Consider the following 27,540-nt stretch of genomic DNA (forward strand, 5'->3'; position numbering starts at 1 on the left):
CCACACATGCACACCTGGGCAGACACCAAACCCACGTTAGCCCCCGCGTCCTCTGCAATTTAGGGATAACACTCCCTGTCAAATTATGGGGTTACAAAATTATCAATTTTGTAGTGATCCAGAATTTTAAAAATTTCTTCCCCAGTTAAATTCTGGTGGAGTCTAGTGAGTTGAGACAGAATTCAGGAGATGGTTTCATCAAATGAAACTACAGAGAATTGTTCTAAGAAAGCCTAAAATGTTACCCTTTGGGGGAAACACAGAGCGTGTTGATGAACACAAACATTCACCTATTTTTAGGAAGAGCAGGAAAGGGCCAGCCTTCTACTGGTGACTCCCCTTTTCCCAGAAGTTCCCAAACAGTCACTTCAGAGACCTGAACGTCAGCTTGTGGGACCGCTGGAGCCATGGAGGGTCCCAGCTTCGGCTACACGCATTTCCAGACTTCTGCGGTTCATAAAAGCTCCTCCCACCGAGCGGGTGGAGATCCACTGCCCGATGCCACAGAGTCCCTGCGAGAGAGCTCGATCCTCAGAGCTCCACACTGCGTCTCCCACAGGGGTTCAGGAGGAGGTGGGATACAGACTTGGGAGTGAGGACTCTTAGGCTGAACGTCATGTCCTTCCTCACCGTGTCGGATGATAAAAGTGCTTGCTCAAATACAGTGTTAATCTCTACCAACATTACCAGTGACTTCGAAGCACAAGAAGCAGCAAAATTTAGTCATTTTCAGGATAAATGGTTCATATTATCAAGAGTGAAACGTCTCCAAATTAAAAAACAAAAAGCAGGGCAAGGGAAAAAATAGAGAACAAACTGGTCTATTACATTTTGTAAAGGAAAACACATGTGTATATAAAATAGCATTTTGAGCAATATTGGACAAGAAGAAAAATCAAACAAGAGCCCTCAAGGACCTCACTCCCTTACACCTTCTCCTCTGATCCAAGATCCATTCCCAGAACCTTCTAGAGAAGAAACATCTGCGGTTTACTAGATCTCTACGGACATTTTACAGGAGTTCCCAAAGCAATACTTCAGAAATGTGTTGTGCACTTGGAAGTTGCTAAAAGATACTGTGACCTTCCACAATATACATGCGTGTGGAATCAGTACACATACACCTTAAACTTACTTAACATTATAGGTCAGTTATATCCCATTAAGGCTGGGAACAAAAATAAATGTGGCTTTTTCACTTTGGAGACCTCAAATATGGGGCGAAGAACAAGAAGCAGAGTCTCTCCCACGGAGGCCCATACGAATCAGCATGGAGTCCATTTAGATTTTCCACTGGAAACTTTAAAAACAAAAAACAAAAAAGTAAAACCAAGAAGACTTTACCCCTTCCTGGGGGATTAGGGGTCGTGACTATACAGCATCTGCTCAGGGGCACCTGGGTGGCTCCGTCGGTTGAGCGTCTGACTCTTGATTTCAGCTCAGGTCGTGATCTCAGGGTTCACGGGTTCAAGCCCTGTGTGGGCTCACACTGGCAGTGCAGAGCCTGCTTGGGATTCTCTCTCTCCCTGTCTCTACCCCTCCCTTTCTCATGCTCTCTCTCTCTCTCTATCTCTCTCTCTCTCTCTCTCTCTCTCTCTCTCTCTCAAAATAAATAAACTTAAAAAAAAAAAAAAGCACCTAATTAAAACATAGGAAGGAAGGCCCAGTCCAGACTCTGGCCAGATCAGCGGCCCCTTTCAGGCCATCTCGGCTAGCACCGCAGGGCCCATACCTCTGTCTACCGAGGAGCTTTACAAATATGACCTCGCTGGCTTCCAACAACGATCCTGCAAAACCACGGAAGGAACAGAGACCAGAGGTTAGCAACTTGCCTGTGGGCAGCCGGCTGATAACAGAAGACACAGAATCCAAATCAAGATTTGTGTCTGTGCTCATTCCTTCTATCGCCTTCAGGACCAGACGCCTTTCGCTCCCCTGAGGGGCCTGCCTTGTGTTCTTGTAACCACTTTGAGTTCAAAACTAGAAAGGGCCACACTGCCCAGGGGCTCCTGCCTCTTCTGTGATGCCCCCAGGGGGCACACAGGCCTGTGGGCAGCTCACCAGAGGCATATTCACCTCTACAGGCCACACTCAGCCCCCTGGAAGGGTCTCTTCTTCACAGGCCTGCTGAGCATGTCCTCAGCCAGGGGTTAAGAGGATAAAAGGCTTAAAGCAGCAGGCTCAGGAAGTTGCAGATTCAAAGGCAAAAGAAGAGAAAAATGAGACAGGGCAATTGTTGACAGGAATGTGGACTTTCTGGAAAAATAATCCAGAATGTCCAACTTACACATCAGTACTTGAGCCACCGTCACAGGAAAACTTCTAATAATGACTGTTTACAGGGAGATGAAATTCTTATTAAAACAATAATAAGGAATTTTATTCTTAGAGACTCTGGAGCCTACCCACATTCCCCCTGCTAGATGGAGCCCTTGACTCTGAGTGATAGAAATCCTAAATCACACTGACTTACACACAAAGGGCGTCTGTGGGTTTGCGCATGTGGAGAGTCACAGGACTGAACTGGTGTATTATTACATCCATGGCCTCTTACCCACTGACCGTTCATCAGGGCGCTCGCCCTGTCTCTGCAGCAAATGTGCCCTGGTCAAAGCCAAAGCCCTGGAGACGCTCGCCCGGTGGGTTCACATGCACCCCGAACTCCCTGGGCCATAGCTGGGGCGCTCCTCTACCCGGCAAAGCTGAATGTCCAATGGGGCTCGCAACCGTTTATAATCCCTGCTCCCTTTCAAAAGTGAGGGAATGAATGGGAAGGATCGCAACATATTTTAATAAGAGAAGTGAAGGAAAGGATTGTTTCTGACAGAACCAGACAAATCAATTAATTGATCTCTGGCGAGTAAAGATAATTGTATTTCTGAGTCTATTAAGGCACATCAGGGCTGGTTAACTCATTTCACAGGGAGCTGGCTGTCGCTGGCCATTAGGCTCTGGTGGGGATGTCGAGGCATAAACACAAGATGGCATTTTCTTCCAGGAGGCCCTTGACTTATGGCTCAACCGTGTTCACTCTGGTAGAGAAAAGGCATGTGAGTTCGTTCAAAGTGGTTTTCAACGTTTTTATTTATTTTTGGGACAGAGAGAGACAGAGCATGAACGGGGGAGGGGCAGAGAGAGAGGGAGACACAGAACCGGAAACAGGCTCCAGGTTCCGAGCCATCAGCCCAGAGCCCAACGCGGGGCTCGAACTCACGGACCGCGAGATCGTGACCTGGCTGAAGCCGGACGCTTAACCGACTGCGCTACCCAGGCGCCCCTCAAAGTGGTTTTCAATCCTAATAGTTCCACGAGTGTCTGACCTTAGACATCAGATCTGATAATACTGATTGTGGGCCGTTTCGTGCAACTCTTGTGTGGGGACGACAGAATTTATCTGTAATCATCTACAACCTCCGGGGCAGAAAATCTTCTAAGTGATATTGAAGAGGAGGTGTGGAGGAAAGGCCAGGAGATGAATCTGACTGTCGGGGAAAACCTGCACTCTGAAAGAAAGTCAGTTTGATGTAGAGCTTTGTCTGACTTAAGATTTAAAGTCAAATATGAATACGTTTTCAAGGACAAATGCTAGCTCCCTTTTCGGCAAACAGTAGTAGGAATAAAGGCTCACAACCTCATATATAGGCACAAATGAGATATAAGAAATTGATGACTTAGGACATCCACATAATGGGTTTACGCTTAGTTGTCCACTTACGTATTTCCGTACGAGAAAATAGTTGTAAATAAAATAAAACCCTCCACTCTGGCTTCCAGAATCCACACTGGAAAGCCAACACGGGGTCTCCATGGGTTCGTGAACAAAAGGCTTGTATGTGCAAAGGGAGGCAAGGTCTGGTCTCCTACAGGGAAACTTGACAAGTGCTGATGCCTGGGGTCCCGCCCTAGAGATTATTTATTTAATTAGTTTGCAGGGTAGATTTTTGGGTTCTGCCGATGATTCTAGCACATGGCCTAGTCCGACACTGTCATAGAAACGTCCTGCGCTGTTCAACCAGACTCACCTGGAAAACACGTGAAAACATGGTTTTCTGAGCCTCACAACCAGCCATCCTGACTTGGTTATATCTGAGCCAGGACCAAAACTCTGCATCTCTAACAGCAGCAGAATGGTGACTCTAGCCACACTTTGAGGTGCATCGATTTAAATAGTACATTGGGGGATGGGGGTAGGCGCCTGGGTGGCTCAATCGGTTGAGCGTCCGACTTTGGCTCAGGTCATGATCTCATGGTTTGTGGGATCGAGCCCTACATCAGGCTCTGTGCTGTCGGCATGGAGCCTGCTTCAGATCCTCCATCCAACTATCTCTCCGCTGCTCCCCACCACATGCATACACTCTCTTTCTCTCTCTCTCTCAAAAATAAATAAACTTTAAAAAAAATAAATAGCATATTAGGAATTAGGAACTGTTTTCTCATGATTAATATCATTTAATAAAGATCCACGTGACCCCACCTGAGTTACAGGAAGTTCTGACCCCATACTAAAGTCACATAGGATTGGGTGTTTACCCTTAAGGAGCCTAAGGCCATTTGACAAGAGAACAAAGCCAGAAAGGACAACCACTGTTATCTCAGCACGTCTGTGACATTAACATCACTATAGTGACCAGTGGAAGGAGGGACTGACTGTCTTAAGTTCTGTGATCCCCCTCCGCCCTTTCTTTCTTTCTGTTCACTTCACCTTGGCCTTCTGGGTAGGCTCCGCTTCCCGACACCAGCGGGCCATTCTGTGGTCCTGCCCTTCCAGGTCCTCTGCATGGCTGACTGCCACCCATCTTTCAAGCGACAGCTCCGTGTGATCCACTGCCAGGGCCCCTCCTCTGACTCTGCCCACAGGCTGGCGTTCCTCTGCTGTTTCTCTGCACAGCACCCCAAGCCTGTCTTTGTCACACAACTTATCGCACATCGTGGCCATTTCCTATGTGTGTGTCTGCCTCCCTCATCAGCCAGTAAACACTCTGCGGGCACAAGTCTCCCATCTCCACGTTTCTAGAGCCTATTACAACAGTGTATGCTCATTAGCATCTATAGCAATGACTGTGTGAGTGGACGGCAGAGTAAAACAAGACAGACAGTCTTTAAGAATATGGGAACGAGGTGTTCATAAAAACTGGGCTGAATGCAGTAGGTAAATATCAATGTACAGAAACAGTTTGCACAGGAGGTTATATTTAAGGTGGAGCTTGGTAGGGTAGAATTTTCGAGGTAGGTATTAGAAGGACAAGGGTCAAGACTGACCTGAGCACAGACAATAAGGCACAGAAGTTTAAGGTCAAACCATTCGGGGTGTGAGGGGTGGGAGCACAAGCAAGCTGGAGGGCTGTACCCAGGAAGGCACGGCAGGCACACCAACCCTTTCGGATGGTGACTCCGTTAATCACATTAAGGACAAGCAGGGGGCAAGGATTCATTAGTAGGAGTGACAACGTAGACAGTACCTGGGAGATACCAGGCACCACGCTAGGTGCTCTGCATGTATTAATTAATGCAACTAATACCATAAGACTTCTGATGACCCCATGAGACTGTGTCATAGACATAGTCTATGGCTTTTTGTCAGGACGAGTCTTGCTGCCGAGCACAGGTTGACAATTCACCAATGTCTGTTGACCGGTTTCAGGAGAGGCTTTTCCTTTGGGAATTTTCTTCAGTCAATGTAGACTTTGGATAAATGCAAGTTGACTGTTTGCTCAAAGCAAACATCACCCAAAGGCAACATGCATTCTGGGACTAGAAAAACCATCCACAAACGTAAATGTGCTAGAAGCAAATAATCCCCGATCGGGGCAAAATCTCGAGCAATATGCTCAGTTCTGCATCCACGTGGTTCTGGTCCAGCATCTCACAATGGGCAGTGATGGAGGTACAAGGGGCATTTCTCATCAACTGGAGAAACAGTTGTAACTTGGGCGGCCACAGTCAAATTCAGTCTAAGGGCACACTCCTTCTTCTGCAACCCCCAACTCTAATTTCTACCTCCTGGAGAGTCTTGAGGCACATCCTCACACCCCCAAAATGGGCCAGCCTCCCCAGATGCTGCCTTCTTTTCCTTGAATGGCCTGTGAAAATCCTCCGTTTTCTTTCATGCGGTGGGCAACTTGCCCACTAGGCTTGGATGGCGGTCATCACTCCCCCACGGAGTGCTTGCTGGTAAGGTAACTACATCTCACTGTGAGCACGGCTCCTGCAGGATTCAGGGCAGGAAAATCCTTAGTGATTGAGCACCACCGACTGCGCCTGTCAGGATCCCCTCTGGCAGATGCAGAATCCTGGCTGGCACCACGCCTAGCCCGTCCGCGACTCCCTGCAGACTGGGCTTAGGGGACTGGGGGCTCTTAATGTCAAGGTCTTATTGCTGATGGGGCCCTAGAGATCTTAGAACCCACTCCATCCCTGTAAGAGGTCTGACTGCTTCACCCAATGACGTCCCAGCCTGTCCACGGCCACCCATGGACGTCCCAACCTGTCCACGGCCATAGCTGCTATGAAGCCCACCCTCAAGCATGTTCAGTCACAAGATAATACCCTCATCCACATCAACGTCCAACACCACAGAGTGCTAGCATGAGGAGCTGGAGGAAATCTGTGAGATCCCTTGTCCCACTAGACCAGTGGCCACCAAGTGCCAATGATTTCATAAAGTAGAAACGTCTTCAAGCGTGCAACCCCACTATATGTACATTTATTTATAATCACATGCACGTACAGTTGTATACTCCTATGCGATGTGCATTGTAAGTATAGAAAAAGGTCTTTGAAAAGATCAGAGAAGGAATGTAATAATCCATGTTTTAAAAATCAATTACTTTTATATTAAAGGAACACATAACCTTTTTGCTCTTACTAAAAATATACATAGTGCAGTGATTCAATGTTCGGATTTTAATTTAGCCTGATTAAATATCAGACTTTGGTGGTGAGCACAGGGTTACGTAAAATGACTCCCCAAAACACACGGATCTAGAGGATCTTAGGCTTGCTGAGAGAGTGTCATGGTTTCCACACTCGTCTTGTAACCCCCTTAACCAACTGCACGGGGCCCTCTTTGAGTTCTGGATGTGTCCCTAGAAATGTCTTGCTAATGGATATGATCTCATACAAGACCTCGTCAATGCCTGAAGGCCCAGAATACAATCAGGACAAGGTGCATTATGAATAATTATGGTGACAAAGCCATATATCAGATCGTTGTTTTAAATGAGTTCAAATTTCTCAGTCTGCTAATTTGGGCATCTGATCAGCCTGTCACTCCATCTCCGCGTGTGTGTGACCAGGCTTGTGCAAGAGAGGACCAGTGTGGTTCTGTCATTCCTGCTGTTTGCTATGCTTTAATTATTAATGCCACCTTCAATTCATGACGGCCTTACGGTATCTGTTCTGAAGCCACTTGCTAGTCTGTGACGGTTGGTGCAGTTAAAGGTAGAAAACAATTTACAGGTGCGGGTAACTGCCCAGTCACAAACTGCAGGATTTTGCACTGAGAGGGTGAGGTCGTCAGCTCATGTGTGCTGTGGGACAGCCCTCTTTTATTTGATGCTGGAGCTACTAAGTGGGATTCATCACTGTGTGCTGTGTGGACACAACAAGGTTTCCAGGATCAGTGTGGATTCTAATTATTAGCGAAGCTTGATTTCTCTCTTAGTTTTGATTAAAACCATCGTAAGCAGAAGTGTTAGTATTTTCTGCCCATATCTTGGTGGATATTTTGTGCAGCCCTGGGGAGAAGGCAGCCCAATTTGGAGACCAGGCTCATTTATCAGACCCCGAGCAATTCAGCCCCAGAGCCCCACTCTGCTACGTTACAGGTGTGTAGCATTTCACTGCCCTGATCCCAGTTACCTGTCGGTCAAAATAAAGATAAAATCACTCATTCTCTGGTTGGTTATGAGGATTTAGGAGATATTGAATAGAAGTGCCTCACACTATGATAGACACATGACATTATCAGAAATGCTTCCCTTCTCGTAAATGTAGAATCTGAAAGGTAGAGTAGAAGGACACGCCAGAGGAGCTCCAAGAAGCAGTAACCAAGCTGGGACTCGGGAGGTCCGGCCCCAAACCCAGACCCTTCTCACTCCACCACACAACTTCTGACCAAGTGAGGAGGGCGATGAGCTTGACCCACGGTGACGGGTTTCCAGAGGAGGCAGAGTTTTGCTCCCTCAAAAATCCAGCTCCAGAACTCCTAGGCGCCCCTGTCCCTGGAACAGAACTGGTCCCAGGATCGTTTCCTTTTCCCCTCACCATCTGATTCAGGTCACCTACCAAAACGGCTCGGCCACCGAATTTTACCTTATGTAAGAAGGGGCCATAACATATAAGAGGCACTTGAAGCATTAATTTCAGCCTCCTTTTGAACCTGGAAACTAACCTTGGGTGGCAAGATTGTCAAAGTGTCACAGATTGGTCCCCTCCCATCAAGAGACTGTCTCTGTTTCTCTACCCTGAACCCAGATTGTTCTTGCACTTGGCTTTGGCCAGCAGAAGGCCACCTGTGCAGGGTAGAAACCACCCCGTGCAAGCCTGAGGACAGCTGGCAGGAGGCTGTGTGTCTTTCCACTCCTGCTCGGAGGACTTACCTGCCAGGTAGACAAGCCCGGCTCGCCTGCTGCCTCCAGCATTTGGATTTTCCACTTGGTGACACAAATAATGAAAATCCTTTCCTCATTAATCCAGAATACCCTACAACCTGCTCCAGCTTGGTAGAACCTTCCCGACTAGAGCTCGGCTCCCATCTCCTGCCCTCCCTGAGATACATGAGCTACATCGAAAGCTGTTGTTTTAAGCCACTAAGGTTTAAGGTGGTTGGTTACAGAGCAAAAACAAATGTTTAGATGGAACCGCTTAAAAACGTAAAGTTGAACAAAAATCACAATGGCTGCACTAATGCTTGGGCAAATCTTGATTTTTAAAGTAACCTTTTCCTTTTTTCCGCAAGCCTCCCCTCCTCCCTTCTTTGGTTGCAGGAATGTGGTACCATCCCTGAAAAAGACCAAGGACTAAGGAGGCTGGCAGCACATACTCCATTCCTATCGAAACCGGCTAGATCCTGTATGTCCCTATAAAACACTCCAGCCCTGTCCTCTGGGAAGACTTGCAAGTTTTTGAAGGCCATAGCCTGCTTCAGCCTCCTTTTCCCAGCAAAGCAATAAAGCTATTATTCCTCCTTAACCCAAACGCTGTCTTCGAGTTATATTTTGGCTCCGAAGCACGGAGGTGGTTTTCCACAACATAGATGCCTCCCGTTTGGCTCTGTTAACCTGAACACATCACAAACTCAGTTACTATGAACTTAGGCCCCCTGGTCCGCAACACAAGGAAAGTAGTAGCAGTCACTGTGAGTACACGGCCCTGGTCCAGGTCTGGATGCTTTACGTAAGCATTTCACCTTATTATCATTTGCAGTGACCCTAAGAGGTAAGTCTATCGTGACGACCTAATGCGATCATGCGTGTGAAACACCAAAATCAGAGTAAGTCCTCAAACACTGCAAGCGACTACGTTCTACTTCTGTACTTACAGAGGACATCATACATTTTCAGTCTGTGAGAAATGGAGGCACAGGTTTTACGATGCGCAACTTTGGGAGATGGCCCCACACATGCTGGTCGTGCAGACACCTTTTCTCATCAGAGCTACCCAAGCAAGCGTCATGTCCCATAAATTCACTTCCCCCTCAAACTGACTACTGTATGCAATGGAAATAGCAACTCGGAGGAGAGAAGATAGACGAAAGGGCAGGAGGGAGGGGAGAGATTCGCGTTCTCAAGTGTCTGTCAATATATGGGTGATTTTCAACTGCACTAAACATTTGGATTTTACGCTTGACAGGAAAAATAATGAAAATCCTTTCCTCGTGAATCCAAATGCCCTACAACCTGCCCTTATCATCTCCACTCCCTGCCAGGAAAAATACACACAAACACCCCATGGGGCGCCTGAGTGGCTCACTCGATTAAGCGTCTGACTTCAGCTCAGGTCGTGATCTCATGGTTCGTGGGTTCAAGCCCCACGTCAGGCTCTGTGCTGACAGCTCAGAGCCTGGAGCCTGCTTTGGATTCCGTGTCTCCCTCTCTTTGCCCCTCTCCTAATCACGCTCTGTCTCTCTCTCTCTCTCTCTCTCTCTCTCTCTCTCTCATCTCTCAAAGATGAATAAATGTTAAAAAAAAAATTAAACACACACACACACACACACACACACACACACACACACACACACACGAACGACCCTGAACAACAATGAGGTCCAGGGCACCCACCCACCTCCACGCAGTCAAAAATCATGAAGGACGTTGACTCTCCAAAAACTTAACTACTAACAGTCTACTGTTGACCAGAAGCCTTACTGATAACTGACAACATAGTCAACTACACATATTTTGTATGTAATATTACATACTATATTCCTACACAAAAGTAAGCTAGAGAAAAGAATATGTTATTAAGAAAATGATAGAGAAGTGACATTCGCAATACCATTTTGTATTTAAAAATCCATGTACTATGGACCTGCACAGTTTAAACACGTGTGGTTCAGGGGTCAACTGTATATGTACACACACACACACACACACAAATAGAAACAGTGACGCATACTTACCCTCTCTGAAAGAGATCCACATTATAAAATTTATGTAGCTCTACAGAAAACTCAACCGTTCCTTGTACTTCAGACATGATCTTTTTGGTTCATTACCTGAAAAACAAGAGAGAAATTAACAGCTTGAGATCACGTCAGCCAAACACAGAGAGCCTGGGCTTCCACAAGGGGGACCCAAGTATCCGACCAATGAGGACCAATGTGGACCACAGTGTGCCACACAGAGAGGAAGACACACTTAATGTCACTCGGCTCACACCGGAAGGATGGGACTTGAACCCAGTTACCCTAATCCTAAGGCGGGTTAGTCTACCGCCCTTGCTTATCTGTCGGTGCCATGGAGGCAACAGCGTCCCAGTGATGAGCATGTGCCTCACAGCCAACGGGGCTACAATCCCTGCTCTTCTGCTTTCTACCTGTGTCCCTTAACGTCTCCTTATCTGTAATGTGAGCCCTGATAACGGCACAAAACTCATAGCTAATGGACAGATTAAATGAGTCTACCACACGGAGCACTTTGCACATGTCCTGACATGCGTAATGATTAATAACAGTAACTGAAAACGACGTTATCGTTGTTAGCATAAATCCCACCTCTACAGTGCTGAGGTGCCTGGGGTGGCAAGGACAGATGTGTTTTCTACCAAGCACGGTAGGCAGAGGGAGCGGGTGTCGTTGCCAAGCAGATGCTGAGCCCAACTTGACAGAATGCTAATTTTCCAAGCTAGGAGACCGCAGGGCCAACCACAAGAGGGTTGGGTGGGAAATTAAAATAGTCCAAGTCTTGGTTTGCCATAGCAAAACTCAAGGTCAACTCAAGGTAGGCTGAATTTTCTGAGGATATGAAACCATCTAGATACCAGTGATTTGGAGGAAGGGAAAGGAAGTGACTTTTATGGAGCACCCACTATATTCTTGCTGCTGCATAGAGTATTTTATGTAAGTTGCCTGATTTTGTCCAAGAAGAAATTTGTGACCAAGCTTCTTGCCGCATAACGCAGATAAGGAAGGGGATCCGAGAGGCTCTAATCTGGAGCCGTCTTCTTCATCTAGCTTTTGCTCAAGCGGTGTGTACCTTAGAAGGTGCCCTCACTTTCTCCAAGCCTCAGTTTGCCACCATGCATAATGGGGTGATATGAGCTACCTGGAGGAGTCTGCAGAGGACAGGAGGTAATCACTTACAAAGAGCAGGTTCTTGGGGGAAGCAGCAGGTGGTCACTGGGTGGGAGCTGACGTGATTTGGGGAGGGGACAGTGAGTGAGAGGAAGGAGAGAAGCTAAGAGGGTCTCTCTTAGCTGACACCTAGGTCTCCTTTCAAAGCCCCTCTTCCTTCAGCTCCCCAGATGCCTCAATGACCAGACCACCATTGCTGTGGTTCGGAGCCCGACCTCACTGTAGCCAGTGGGGTCACGCCAGGCCAGCTCCCAAGAATAAGAGCCTAAGACACTAACATGCTCTTAACTCTGTATCTCAGCTCTGGCAAAGGTGCCACGCAGGGAACCGTTTCTGAAGATGTAGAATTCCACTTACCCAATTGAAATACGGCAGATCTGAGAACACAACCTCTATAAATCCTGCAAGATGGAATTTCAAGCTGACGAGCCCAGCTTGAAAGGCCTGGCTCACAAAGTGTGCTGAAAACCCATCTCCCTAAAGGGAGAGCCCTCGGGGTGCGCACCTGACCTAGCCGAGGTCAGCGTCCCACCACTCAATTTTAAGGTCAAGGCATTTCCAGTAAGAGTCGGAGAGAGGGCCAGCAAAGGAGGCCACTCTGCACTTGGGTTTCATTATCACACGAAACATAGGGACAGTTCCATCATCCCCACTTCCTCGTCCTACGCTGCTCTCAATCCTTCAAACACTGCAGAGCCAGCAAAGACATCTGACTCCTGCTTGTGGTTACCAGGGTCAATAATTCCTGACCCTCCCTGATCCCTGACTCTGGGAGGATGCTACACAGTACGGAGCAGAGGGAGAGCAAGAGCGACTAACATTCAAGCTGCACGCCAAACCCCACGCTTCTATCATGCATTCCGCGAGAGGTCTCTGCGGCGGGCAGCGTTGGCCCCGGCGCACCCAGGGGGTGGCACGGCTGTACACAAGAATAGCACTGAGCCAGGAGCTTGAACGTGGTGGTTTTCCACCTCAGGCCTTTGCTGGCGGAACGGCTGGGGCAGTGTTTTCCTGGGGGATTAATATTTATACCAAAAAAAAAAAAAAATTAATGCATGGAGGATACCACATAAAATGTTGCTTTCTCCTGGGAAGATGCACCCTCCCATCCTACTAGTCAGGACTAATAAGCTAGAACTTGTTAGTAAATGCAAACACAGCTTATTGGTGGAAAGCTGCGTGCTCCTTTTTAAGACCATGTGATTCATTATAACCAAATACCCAGTTAGTCAATGAGGAAGGTAGGCTCACATTTAAAAGACCAGTTTTAGGGGCATCTGGGTGGTTCAGGCAGTTAAGCTTCCGACTCTCGGTTTCAGCTCAGGTCATGATCTCACGGTTCATGAGTTCGAGCCCCACGTCTGGCTTCGAGCGGACAGTAAGGAGCCTGCTTAGCATTCTCTCTGCTTCTCTCTCTGCCCCTCTCTCGCTCATTCTCTTGGTCTGTCTCTCAAAAAAAATAAAAATAAAAAAACTTGGAAAAAATATTTAAAAAAATAAAATATAAGTCAGATTTCATTTTAAAAATTTCACATTGGGCAAGAAGATGCCAGCTCTACGGGAGAATAAGCCACAACAACAACAGTGTTCGTAAATATATGAATGGCTCAGAGAGCGGTCACTGCAATACCTTCATTGCCCACAGAGTAGAACTGACTGACTTCTCAAAGTAGAAAGTGTATGGATTCTTAGTGGGTGTAGCTACTGCTGCGTAACAAACAAGCCAGACCTTACAGGTGCACACAGCACCCACGTGGCACACACTCAAAATGCCCCACATTCACATGACACCCATCCACCCAGGACACACTCAGACACAAGCATGCACACACACACACACACACACACATCGATTTGTTTTTAATTTTTTTAAATATTTTTACTTATTTTTTCAGAGAGACACAGAGCACTAGCAGGGGAGGGGCAGAGAAGAGAGGGAGACACAGAATGGGAAGCAGGCTCCAGGCTCCGAGCTGTCAGCACAGAGCCCGACGCGGGGCTGGAACTCACAGACCACGAGATCATGACCTGAGCCGAAGTCGGACGCTCAACCGACTGAGCCACCCAGGCACCCCTCACACACACACCTACCATACACACATAATACATACACACCAACACACCCGACCCACAATACACACCAGATAGCACATCCACAGACATCTCCGCACTAACTCCCTACCACAACCACAGCCACATCTGCGCAAGCGACAACCATTCGACCCCATTTCGTGTGGCCCTGAGATGCTCAACTCCCAACGTGCATTCCCTGAAGGCCTCCTGCACATCCAGGTGCTACGCCTACTAAGTGGAAAAGCTGACTTGTCCTCACAATGCCCAAGACCGGGACAGGGCAGGGGCACCTGGGGGGCTCAGTCAGTTAAGCGTCCGACTTCGGCTCAGGTCATGATATCACAGTTCGTGAGTTCGAGCCCCGCGTCGGGCTCTGTGCTGACAGCTCGGAGCCTGGAGCCTGCTTCGGATTCCGTGTCTCCCTCTCTTTCTTCCCCTTCCCTGCTTGCTCTTGCTCTCTCTCCCTCTCAAAAATAAATAAACATTAAAAAATAAAAAGACTGGGACAGGGCAATCAAGTGATAGTCACAGGGAGGGTGATTGAGGACTATGAGAAAGAGTCCTGGGTGCTCGGGGAAGGTGGCCCTGGGAAGGCAGACTTCTAAGTGATGAGACCGTGCCTGGTCCAAGGTCATGGAGGTCAAAGTGAGGAGAAGGGATACGTGCACCCTGATGTTTGCAGCAGCATGGTCTGCAACAGCCCAGTTATGGAAACAGCCCCAGGGTCTACCGACTGACGACTGGATAAAGAAGATGTGCTGTGTATAAGTATAAATATAAACATAAAAATATAAATACAAATATACAGAGAGAGAATGGAATATTAGTCATAAAAAAGAACGAAACCTTGTCATTTGCAACAACACGGATGCAGCTACCGAGCACAACACTAAGTGAAACAGGTCAGAGAAAGACAAATACCATATGGTCCCACTCGTACGTGGAATTTAGGAAACAAAACCAACAGGCAAAGAAAGGGGAAAAAAGAGAGAAACCAAGAACCAGACTCTTCGCTGTAGAGGACAGCCTGATGGTCTCCAGAGGGGAGGTGGGTGGGAGGTTGGCACCTGTGTGGGGGCAGCTGGCACCTGGCGAGCGTGATTGAGGCACGGGCACCTGAGAGAAAGGTGAGGGTAGGCCAAGGACCCCTGCTGCATCTGGCAGAGACAATGTGACCCACGCTTCAGAGTGGCCTTCCTTGCGGGTCGGGGAGAGAGCGGGGTCGGTCTGTGGAGCGCAGCCGGCTGGGTCCCGCTCACCCGGGCCTCACCGTCCTCCTCTGTAAAATGGGAGCCATAATAATACTTTCTTCATGGGGTTGTTAAATTAAAAATGTTAACACATGTAAGGCATTCAGGACCCGGCACAGAATGAACCCTGATAAATGCTGGCTATTGTTAACTACTTAAAAAAATTTTTTTAATGTTTACTTATTTTTAAGAGAGAGGGAGACAGAGCACAAGAGGGAAAGGGGAAGAGACAGAGGGAGACACAGAATCCGAAGCAGGCTCCAGGCTCCGAGCTGTCAGCACCGAGCCCGACGCGGGGCTCGAACCCACAAACTGTGAGACCGTGACCTGAGCCAAAGTCGGATGCTTAACCACCTGAGCCACCAGGGCGCCCCTATTGTCAACTTTATTACAGAAGGCACAGCCAGGGGAGCGAGTGGAAACAGAATGTGGTGAACTTACTGTTGCCTCAGGTTTGCATTCATTCAGAACGATCTTTATTGAGCATCACCCACAGTCCTGCCCTTTCTGGGAGACTTGGAACCCCACATCTGCCCAGCTAGGGATGGGCCCATCTTGGGAAGCACACCTTCACACCTTGGGAAGCAATGAACCTCCCATCACAGAGAGTGTCCAGGCAAAAGAGGGGGCCCTACTGCTCAGGGATCCCCAGCCCCTGTGTTGTTTTTAAGTGACAGCTGAATTCCCTCTCAGCCACAATGTTCTAGGACCCAGTAATCCCCAGGCAGACCATGTTTAACTCAGATTAACAAGAACAAGCTATGAGATTCAAAGAACAGAGCTGCTGTGTCAGGGAGCCCCATCTTGGAACAATCTCCACCTGCTGCCGAGTTACCCACAATGCACGTTACACTGCCTCTCACAGCCTGGATTTCTGTACTTCAAGGAAAAGCCAAACAAGAGAGTGATGTGCAATGGTAACTAACGAAACAGATTTTTGTGAAGTATTAAACTGTTTTCAATGCCAGTAGGGTCTTATTAAAGTAATGAGGAAACACGATTTTGGAAGATCAAGCACGTTACTCATTCTTCCTTGAGGGTAGAGAAACTCAGGGCCCTTGGAAATAGGAGTCCTGTCTATTTACGGCTTTCTGAAGACTCCACGGCTCACCCGGTGGCCAGTTCACAGTAGAGGTTCACAAGTACATGTGCAACTAACGAATAGAGGGACAGCATCAGAAAACAGAGCTGCAGCCAGAGTGTGACCACGGAAGGGGGGCAGAATTCAACAAGGAAGAGCAAAGCCACCCAGGACAGGACCTGTACCATGAACAAGTGTGAGCACAGGCATCGATTACGGGGGGAGAGAACGTGTTGCTTGTGGTTAGAGAAACCTAACGAGGCCGGCCAGGTGAGCCCTTCCAGAAACGTCCGGCACTGAGGATGGCACCAGGTGCGGAGAACGAGGCATGACCCGTGCAGCGTGAAGCGGCAGGGAGGAACACGTTGGGGACGAGGGCAGGACGTTATCCTAAATCTCCCCAACCACAGCACGGCTGGGACCACACTGTGGGTGGTCCAGCTTTCCTCAACATCCGGGGCAAGGAGCGTCGCTGACACAACACACAACACGTAGGAAGCACACAGAAGCAGATTCTTGGGTCCTACACCCAGACTTCCTAACGAGACTCAGAATGGGATGTGGGAACACTCGTGCTGAAGTGTGGACCCCAACACACCCGCCTCTCACACCAGGTCTGATGGGAAAACGACCCACGCGGCCAATTCCGGAACCAGAGACCAGAGGACTACACCTGCTGTCCATCCGTGTGACCTAAGGAGGGCAAGAAAGCACCTCTGGGAGCAAATACTGGATGCTTCTTCTTTCAAGAATCAAGCCCCACTTCTTACAGGGCTTCAGAAAGTGGCCTGGATACGTAAGCTGCCACGTAGAAAGCAGGAATTCTGCGTGGCATCTGGAGCAAGGTCTTCATGGCAGCGTGTGTGCATGTATGTGAGAGAGAGAGAGAGAGAGAGAGAGAGAGAGAGAGAAAGAGATAATAAATCTTTACCCCCCAGGGGCACCTGAGTGGCTCAGTCAGTTAAGTGTCCGACTCTTGACTTCGGCTCAGGTCACGATCTCGCAGTTTGTGAGTTTGAACCGGCACTGACAGTGCAGAGCCTGCTTCGGATTCGGATTCTCTCTCTCTACCCTTCTCTCTATCCCTTCCCCGCTTGCACACACTCTCTCTAAAAATAAATAAACTTTAAGTGTATATATATATTTAATAAATATATGTATTATATATGTATGCATATATATTAATAAATAATAAATATATATATATTTATTTATTTAATAAAGCTTTACTCCCCAGGGGTAACACAGAGGGTTGAAAACAGATGTGACTCCCAGCCCTCCAGGGACACCTAAAGCTGACTTCACCAAGAATAACTTAATAACTGTATGAATGCTGCGTTTCGAATTTGCTTTTCCTTTCATTATCAGGTTTCACTGAGATTTTTCTTTCTGTGTTTGCTTTCCTTCAGTTGTAAACAAACCACTACCACCCAGAACGGTCTATTCAAAGACATGCAAAATTCATGGTGTGGGTGGGAGAGACTCCTGGTTCTCTCTTCCAAAACCGTGGCCTGCGGCCCTCTGCCCTGGTCACGGGGCCAGGAGATAGAGGGCTCTCCACCCCTTATGCTGGAGGTGTGAGGAGTGACCCCAAGGCTATAGAAGGGTGCCCACCACCCACCCAGTTGTCTGGTGCTGACCAATGTTGGATTTTAGTCCTCTCTTCCCCTTACCCCCTGCCGGGTATGAATGTGTTCCCCCAAATCCATATGTTGAAACCTAATCCCCAAAGTGAACTTATTAGAAGGTGGGCCTCTGGGAGGCGAGTAGGTCATGGAGGGTGGAGCCACCAGGAATGACATCAGTGCCCTTATATTAGTGACCCCAGATGGCTGCCTTCCCCTTCTGCCACGTGAGGGCACAAGGGCTCTGCGACGAGATCAGGGCCCTCATCAGGCCATGCTCCCCCCCTGGCCTCTGGCTTCCAGCCTCCTGAACCATGGGAAACGTATTTCTTTCTTTTTTTAATTTTGTTAAAGTTTATTTATTTATTTTGAGAGAGAGACAGAGAGCGAGCAAGAGAGCAAGCCGGGGGAAGAGCAGATAGAGAGGGAGAGAGAGAGAGAGAATCCCAAGCCCCGATGTGGGGCTTGACCCCATGAACCCATGAGATTGCGACCTGAGCCAAAACCAAGAGTCAGGCACTTAACCAACTGAGCCACCCAGGGGCCCCAAGAAACACACTTCTGTGATTCATAAGCTACCCAGGCTGGTATTTTGTTCTAGCCCACTGGAATGGTCTAAGACACCCCCAAAGACACCTGTTGTCAACTCTGACCATTGTTAGCTTCTCAAATCCATCCCCTTCCCTCCATCTCCAAAGCCATCACCCTGCTGTCCTAGTCACCACCCTCTTGCCGGGACTATTCCCCCCTCCCCCTCCAGTGTCATAGCTGAGCCTGAGTCCTTGCATGAGACCCTGTGAGGACGCTGTCTCTCCAGGGACGCGGGGAGCATGCCAGTGCATCAGGTGCCGAGGACTGGAGAGCATCACGTGTCTACTAAGGAACCTTAACCATTTCCTGGTGGTTGGCAATCAGTCACCAGCCAGCAGTTATTATCTTATTTCTGCCTTCAGCGCCGGTGGCAGAAACTCAAAAGGCCGCTCACAGAATCCAGCCCCAAAGCATGAGGCCACCCTCCTCTATTTTAGAAGTTCCAGGGGCCCTGGAGGCCCGGCCTCCACATCAACTAACGTTGAGTAACTGTGCTTCTCTTTGCGATATTTCTAAAATGTTTCATCAGTGGTTCACATTTTTCCTCACACGTTTAGACCATTCTCAGTTGCCTCTGAGGAAATTTGTTAAAAATATTAAGACTACCATGCCTCCCCCGACCGTTATCCACAGTTTTGCTTTCTGTGGTTTCCATCACCTGTGGTCAACCGCGGGGTGGAAACATGATCCCCGCAATAGCCCCAACTCTCTGTCACAGTGCCCGTGTCAGCCTCCTTGCTACATCTCGTGACGTAGGCCTTTGATCATCTCCCATCGTCACAAGAAGGTGAGTGCCATAGGATGTTTTGAAAGAACACATTCCCTAACTTTCATTACAGTATTGTTATAATTGTTTCATTTTGTTATTAGTTATTGTTGTGAATCTCACACTCTGCCTGATTTATAAATTAAATTTTATCAGCGGTACAGACGCACAGGGAAAAACACAGTGTACACAGGGTTTGTGCTACCGATGGACTCAGGCATCCACTGGGTGTCTTGGGACAGATCCGTTGCCGAGAAGGGTATATATACAACTGTGATCTGGAGAGATACCAGGATTTCAGGGCCTCATTAGATACTGTTTAGAGGCAAATCCTTTTACAAACACATCTTCCTTTAGGACGTATTTTTTTTTTCCTTTTAAAACGTCAGTCTTCCACATGTGTGGCCTTTGAAAAGATTAAATGGAAAAAAAAAGCGTGTTGATCTTCACATGCGTTAGCACACACTTTATGAAAAGGGCATGAAAAGCTGATGCTGCTGCAAAGATTATGAATCTTTTTATATCTTTTATAATTGTAAATTACAGCGTGGTCCAGGAAGGGGGCCTCTCATGCTACAAAGAACGGTGAGGGCAGAGAAGGGACGGCCAGAGCACGACCCAGAAAGCGGGCGAGCATCCCATCAGACGTGCGGCCGGCCCTGGGGTCCGAGACAAGGAGCGTGCCGTGGAAATCTTTCTGAGTCACCTGTAGCCGCCCATCCCCCACCAGATGCCCATCCCCCACCAGATGCCCATCCCCAGGCAATTTAATCCAGGCAGACGTTCTGCTGAGGTAAGAACTCCAGTTTTCGGCCTGGCATGATCCCTGCTACGTGTTCCAGAAAAATGATCCCATTAAGCATGAAAATCGGCATTTCTTCGGCAAACAGGGAGGGTCACCCAGGAGGCAGGCTTCTGTCTTGCTGTGAGAGTATCTCACTGGCATGAGCTCCCCACCCCGGGGCCTCACCTCTGCATGGGCACTTAGACAAGTCATGTGAAATCTCTGAGCCTGAGTGTTCACATCCGGAAGATGGGCCCACAGGGTCTTTTCAGAGCTGTTGCTTAGGAACAAAGGAGGACCATCTCAGAGAGATGTGCATTCTTTCAACACACTGGGATCAAGTACACAGAACGACTCAAGGCACCAGGGACACAGAGACAACTGAGCCATGGCCCTTAGGCCCTCAGAAGACACAGCTCAGAAAGGAGAAAGCCAGGTCACAACGGGCTCACGAGGATAAGTGCCATGATGTAAAGATGCACAGAGAAGTCTATGACCCACACGGGCAGCCTGTCTGGACCTGGCCAGATCAAAGGACTCAGAGCTCAACCCTCAGCAGCTTACAGCCTCAGGCAAGAACTTACTCTTGCTGTGCCTCAATTTCCCCAACTGGAAATTGCTTTGGAGCCTGGCCTATGATGTTTAGTAAGTACAAGCTATTATGATAAGGAAGAAACCCTTTAAAAATGCCTTGGACATGGCAGGAGAGAAAGGATGAGCCCCTTGCACTGATGAGTGCAAGGCTGTGAGCTTCTCCAGGGTCTCCCAGCCTCCAGGAGGCAGAGGGAAGGCCAGATGCCCCACCTCTGACTCACGCATCACAGCAAATGCAGCCCCAGCCAGCTGGCCGCCTGATGTTTAAAAGCATTTTCTTCCCTTCAGTGTGGAAACCAAAATGGACCGTACATGTTTATTTTTTTCATGTGTCAAGACAGTGCAAATAGAAACACCCCACGCAATGCTGAGTTCCTGTTATCCTCAAGGTTCTGTGCCCCTCTTTAGCAGCATCTGAGAACGCAGGCGTGATGGCATACAAGGCTTCACAACCTCGTAAAAGGCTAACAGGCAAACTCGGGCAGAGGCCCCCCAAACACCAAACACAAGGAAGCACCAATACCCCAAACCATGTGAAGCTCTGGGCCCTTGGGGGCAGGTCCCGGGGCACTCACCCAGGAGCGGAGTATGTGGCCACAGTGGACGGAGGCTCGCCTCTCCCTCCGCCTTCGCGGACCCCTGAGTGGGTGCGTACTCGTGCGTGCGTGTGTGCTCCCGGACGGCCCACCTGTCACCTCCACCTGATGAGCTCCCAGGCTTACAGGTCCAAGCAGCAGCTCCAGGAAGCCCCTCCTGAACGGCCATGCCTACCCCCCCCCCCCCGCCACCGCCCGCAACACAAGCCCCAGCTGGCTGTGTGCAGGCCATAGCGGCCCGTGATGTTCTAGAGGCACAACTCTCCTTCAGGTTAGACTCTGAGCTCTTTAAAGGAAGGGACGGCCATCGGGCCTGGGTGGGTCCCACAGAAGAGCCTGCAGGGGGGAGGGCTGCAGTGAGGAGACCACACCCCTCCCCACCCCTACTGCAGAGGAGTGCTCTATTTACCCTCCCTGAAGCCTCAGCATAAACAGGAGAGGAGGTGACTGCAAGCCTCCAGGCCCCCACCGAATGAGTCAAGGCTGGCATTTCAGGCGCGGCCGCCGCACTTGGGCCTCAGGCTTCGCCGGCGCCCATCCTTAGCTTCCCAAGTGCGGTGGTGACTCAGCCCACGTCTGTGTTCTCACTGACCACCCACAAGATCTGCAAGCCTTCTCGACTTTCTCACACACGCGTGGGTGCCCTCCTCCAGCCACCCTCCCAGCCAAAATAGAAAGCCGAGCAGGGACAGGAGAAGGAGGGCCCGAGAAGCAGTGTGAAGCCGTGTTTCCGAGGCTCCTGGCACCGAGAGCAAGGGGACACTCAGTCTGCCCTGCGCTCCGTGAGCCAGTCAGGTGCTGCTCGTCCCTCCTCCCCCTGCGGGGCCGGCAGGTACCGCCGGGGGCGCGGATCCCACTGGGGAAGACCCCTGGTGGCTTCAGACCCACAGAGCTGGAGGAGCCTCACGGGGCAGTGAGCCCGACTCCTCCTCTTAACAAAAGAGAAAACTCAGGCCACGCAGGGTACGGAGAAGACGCTCCGTGCAGGGGAGTAGCAAAGCCGGGGCCCAAACTGTGACTGCTACAACGCCCGTGCTTTATGAGCTCCTGGTGCCAGTCCCTTTGTTTTTTTCGTTCTCGATTTTCTCATCTAGGAATAGGGCTAATAAGCCTTTCCTCGCAGGGTTAGTGTGAGAAAGTGAAGAACTTATCACTACGGTACCTGGCATACAGAAAACACTCAAAGTAGCTGCTACTATGTTTAACGTTATTTTCAGGGCGACAAAAAGCACCCCAAAGAGAGTAATTCAGAGAAACAAGAACTCTTCTGTTCAAGGTTAGAAATAGTCTTCCCGGGGTGCATGGGTGGCTCAGTCCATTAAGCGCCCTACTTCGACTCAGGTCATGTCTCACGGTTCGTGGGTTCAAGCCCCACGTCGGGCTCTGTGCTGACTGCTCAGAGCCTGGATCCTGCTTCCGATTCTGTGTCTCCCTCTCTCTCTCTGCCCCTCCCCACTCATGCGCTCTCGCTCTCTCTCAAAAATAAATAAAACATTAAAAAAAAAAAAGAAACAGTCTCCCTTAAAATGAATGGAGGGGTTTCATTTCATATTCAACATTTCCTTGAAAACTTGCCCTGCAGGCACGATCTAGAGAGAAGGTGTCCCAGGACGGTAGAGAAGAGTCCAAGAGGGATTCCCATGGATGGAGAGTGTGGGGACAGGGCAGGTGCAGGCATCAGTCTGGACGTGTCTACTCTCGAGGGCCAGATGGAATCCCAGGACCGGCAAAGTTCGTGACCTTGAACGACCACAAAGAGTATCCTCATCCCTCCCAACCACAGAAACGCCCCCTTGGGCACCGTCGTTGTCTATTGATCCAAACATCAATGAGGCCGATGCTCTCCCTCAGCTCCAGTATCAATGATTCAGATCCAGGAGCCCGGAAGCCCAGAGGAACACAGAGTCCATGCTGCTACTTGGACTCAGGGTCTGGAAAGCCAGACTCGCTGTGTTTGCAAATCCCAACCAGTGTGTATTTCTCTGTAAAGCCAAGGCCAGTGGCTGAACGTAGTAGGGCCTCAGTTTTCCTCATCTGCAGAAAGCACGCGTGTCTCTTAGGGGACCAGAAACTGAGGGCCATAAGTGCGATCCACACACAGGAAGTATTCGAGCCAGCCGATGTACAGGTGGGCGGGCTGTCAAGCATTCTGTGTTTCTATTTTCCCACGGATCCCTATTATTTACTTAAAAACACATGAGAATGGCTGTATTAGAGCACGGAGGCAGGGGGAAGGAAGGCGGCGAGAACACCATGGTCCTGGAAGCCCCAACATTTACTTTGGAAAGCCCTGCCATTTCAAGACACCTTCTGTGCAGAGGCTGGCCACTGGTCCCCTCCTCCGCCATCGCCTCCCTGGACACTCGCCTGGTGGACACAAGCCTCCACACTGGTGTCCCTGCTTCTCTTCTTGGTCCCTGCCCCCAGTGTCCCTTCTCTTCTCAGCAGCACGAGGGATGGGGGTCTAAGAAGTCAGCCCCCTCACGTCACCCTCCGGTGGCCTCTCAACTCCTCATCAAGGCCATGGCCAGCATGCCCCATGCGCCCTGCCTCCTGGCTCTACCTTGAGTAATTCACTTTCCTTAAGATGCCCTTGCACACAGGCCCCTCACTGTTCTGCAAAGCCACCGAGCTGGGGTCCACGTGAGGACTGTCTCAAAGGATCTCTCTGAAGCCTGCCAGGGGCTGGCCCTCACCCTTCCTCCTAGTCTCAGCTCAAATGTCATTTTCACAAGGAGCCTTTCACTGCCTCCCAGTTCCTCGATAGCACGTCACCGTCTTTTATTGTATGTGAAGCAGCACCCCTCACCGCAGGACCCTTCCCTCCCTCCGGGAGGGCAGGCTCTCATCGACTCCCAGGGGCTGCTGTGTCCCCAGGGGCAGCAGAGGGCTTGACCAGGAGACAGCCCTGCACACATGTCTACTGAATTAACCAAAGGTCAAAATCGAGCAGAGTCTTGAAGAAAGTACAGGCTTTGGGAACTGAGGGCCGAGAAAAGGCATGCTTACAGCAAAGGGGACAGGGGAGGTCTGGGGGGAGGGGAGCAGAACTTTTGCAAAAGCTATGAGACTGGATACTTGATCATTTTATCCCACTTAAATTTTCCTTTTTGTATGTTTATTTATTGACAGAGCACAAGTGGGGGAGGGGCAGAGAGAGGGGGACATCAGCGAGCCTGATGAGAGGCTCGAACTCACGAAACCCGAGATCGTGACCTGAGCCGAAGTCAGACGCTCAACGGACTCAGCCACCCAGGCGCCCCTCCACTTAATCTTCAAAACCCAATCTAACAGATCATTGTAAAAACGCCCATGTTTTGTGGGAGGAAACTGAAGCCAAGGGGTGGCCCCACAGCTACTAAGTGTCAGGACGGCCCCACAACAGCAGCATGGGCTGGGCTACGGGACTTCAGCCGCAAGAAGGATGATAAACAACCCAGAAAACAGACCCAGGGTCCTGTGGCGCATCTGAGGAGGGGTGGGGGGAGGCTGAAAAGAAGGCCCTGGAAGAAAAGGACAGTAGAAGACCCAGCCATGTTCGGGATTTTGTCAGTTACCTTCAAGTGTGATACAGAACGAACTTCAAGTACAAACCTTCGTACTGGCTTGGACATTAATCTTTATAAGATGACAATGAACGGCCTGTTTTGGTGGCATGAATTAATCATGAACTGATGCTTTTTAAATTTTAAAAACAATCTTCCCTTTATAAATGTCTCAGCAAAAGGTGCTCGGGCCACCTCCCTGGTCACGAGGAGCCCACTGGTTCATTCAACCATTCAGCAATTATTCGTATTAACTCAAGGGTGTCACTGGACACCAGGAAGGCACAGATGCATAAAGTGGGAGTTGAAGGAAGGGAAAGGAGACACCAGGGAGTCATTATACACTACAGCGAGGACTCTAAGGTGACTGCACAGGAAGCCTGCCCCAGGGCCGTGGGGTGGTCCAATCACTTCTGTGCCTGGTGACTAGTCGGGGAGAGGAGACTGCCTTACAGGACCCATAAAGGCTGAGCAAGTATGAAATGCACCCCGTGGTGCTTATCCCCCACTCAACTTGACATATTTTGGCATATACAAAGTGTTATTTGACATTCAGGAATTAAGGACACACAGTACACAGTTCCATGAACATTACATACGGTTGCACAGACAAGCCGAGCATCATAGGGGAGGCTGAGTGGGGAGCACAGAGGTGACAACAGAGGTGGAAACAGAACCAGACTTTCCAAGGGAGGTGGGGCCCAGGCTTCACAGGATCTGTACCTCTGTTCCCCTCTGCCCAGCCTCCCGTGGCCCCTGCCACCAGCCCTGCACAGAGCCCGGAGCCTCCGGCTTCCTTATGCTCTGTGGGCTGGGGCCAAGCGAATCTGTCCACAAGTCGAACTTTGGAGAGAGACAGACAGACAGAGAGAAGAAAATGCAGTCTGAGATATATCTACCTCTCTATCCCACCTTCCTTTCTCTTCTCCTTTTCCCCGCTGTCCCCCAAAACCAACAGTAACAAGGCAGAGATGAAACGGTCCCTTGGATGCCAAGGGACCAGGTCCTCAAGGTCCCCATCAGACTTGAGCCAGGCCACACCCTCAAGCTGCTGCCCAGAAAGCTGTTCCTGATAATTTTTTTTATGTTTATTTATTTTTAGAGAGAAAGAGAGAGAGAGAGAGTATGGGAGGATCAGAGAGAGAGAGAGGGAGAGAAAGAATCCCAAGCAGACTCCATGCTGTCAGCACAGAGTCCAACTCAGGGCTTGAACTCATGAACGGTGAGACCATGACCAGAGCCGAAATCAAGAGTCAGATGGCTAACCGACTGAGCCGCCCAGGTGGCCCGGCTGTTCTGCCTCTTGGAGCCAGGCCCACAGTGGGCTCTGTGCAGCACAACCCCACTGAATCCTAACGTGCCCTATGAGGTCAGTGCTGTTATACCCCTATTCCATTGGGGGGGGGGGGGTAACTGAGGATCAGGGGTGATGTGACTTATCCAGTATCAGAGTCAGTGACCGGCTTGTGAACCACCATCACCCAAGCCCCCATTTTCTTTCCCCAGACTCCTAAAATACCTCCCCAAGTGATCTGTCTGCTTCCTCCATTCTCGACCCAGAAATCAGAAGGTCTGTTCACATAAAAATCTACTCCTAGAATCCCCTGCTGTAGAAGCCCATCGGTTTCCCTTTCACCTTTCAGCAAAATCGAGTCCCTCTAAAAATGTACAAATGTCCAACAAGCACATGAAAAGAGGGTCAACGTCACTGGTCACTAGAGAAATGCCAATCGAAATCGCAATGAGGTCACTGCACTAGGCTGGCTATAAACAACAAGCAAATAACCGAAAACAAGTACTGGCAATAATGTGGACAAACGGGAGCCCCTGCACGTCGCTGTGGGAATGACAACAGTCACTGGGGAAACAGCTCGCAGGTCCTTCAGGAGATGACCCGGAACGACTACCGGACCCAAAAATTCCACTCCTGGCTATGGAGCCTGAAAACTGAAATGAGCATTCAAATAAAATTTGATTCCTAAATGTTCACAGCAGAATTATTCACAATAATCAAAAGGTAGAGGGGCACCAGGGTGGCTCAGTCAGTTAAACGTCCGACTTCAGCTCAGGTCATGATCTCGTGGTTCGTGAGTTCAAGCCCCACGTTGGGCTCTGACAGCTGACAGCTCAGAGCCTGGAGCCTGCTTTGGATTCTGTGTCTCCCTCTCTCTCTGCCCCTCCCTGCTCATGCTCTTTCATAAGCAAATAAACTTAAAACTTTTTTTAAAAGGTAGAAATGAATTAAATTTCTCTCAACTGATGAAAAGACAAATATGGTCTTTCCATACTGTGGAATACTACTCAGCCATGAAAAACAAACCTTTAATGCTATGCTAAGTGAACAAGCCAACACAAAAGGCCCGTGTTTTATAGACATAATTTATAAGAAGCATCCAGAATAGGCAAAGCCATAGAAACAGAGAGCAGATCAGTGATCTCCAAGGACTGGAGAGGGGAATGGGGAAGGAGCGCTAATGGGTGTAGGATTTCCCTTTGCAGCGATAAAATGTTCTGGGACAAGACAGTAGCAGTCTCTGCACAATACCGTGGACGTGCTGAACGCCCCTGAATTCTATACTTCCAGATGGAAAAACATGGTGAATTGTATGTTCTGTGTATTTTACCACCAAAAAAAAGGCAGGGGGGACCAAATCCCTCTCCTTCATTCTCTTCTGAACCTTCTCTCCCTGAACAATTTAGCCCCAAATCCAGTAGAGGACCCCAGCACGTAGCCAGCTAAGACAAGGATGCCCTATTGTAATGCTCCACATTGCACCTTTCACTCTATTTCTATCGTCTTATTTAGTCATCTCCTTAACGCGTGCACGCGCCCGCTGCGAT

At 49.3% G+C, this 27,540-nt stretch overlaps 1 protein-coding gene across 4 annotated transcripts in view; it reads right to left on the reverse strand.

The window, feature by feature from the left end:
* The window catches only part of FAM135B (family with sequence similarity 135 member B), a 289,972-nt gene that overhangs the window by 172,056 nt on the left and 90,376 nt on the right, over window positions 1-27,540 (reverse strand). For all 4 annotated transcript variants that reach the window (XM_040494489.1, XM_040494488.1, XM_040494486.1 and 1 more), the window contains exon 2: window positions 10,622-10,717. In XM_040494489.1, the coding sequence (XP_040350423.1) occupies window positions 10,622-10,698 (77 nt within the window). In that variant the 5' untranslated portion in view covers window positions 10,699-10,717. The remainder of the gene's footprint in view (window positions 1-10,621; window positions 10,718-27,540) is intronic.

Source organism: Herpailurus yagouaroundi, unplaced genomic scaffold, assembly GCF_014898765.1.
Source record: "Herpailurus yagouaroundi ecotype Mexico unplaced genomic scaffold, PumYag 186, whole genome shotgun sequence".
NCBI lineage: Eukaryota > Metazoa > Chordata > Mammalia > Carnivora > Felidae > Herpailurus > Herpailurus yagouaroundi.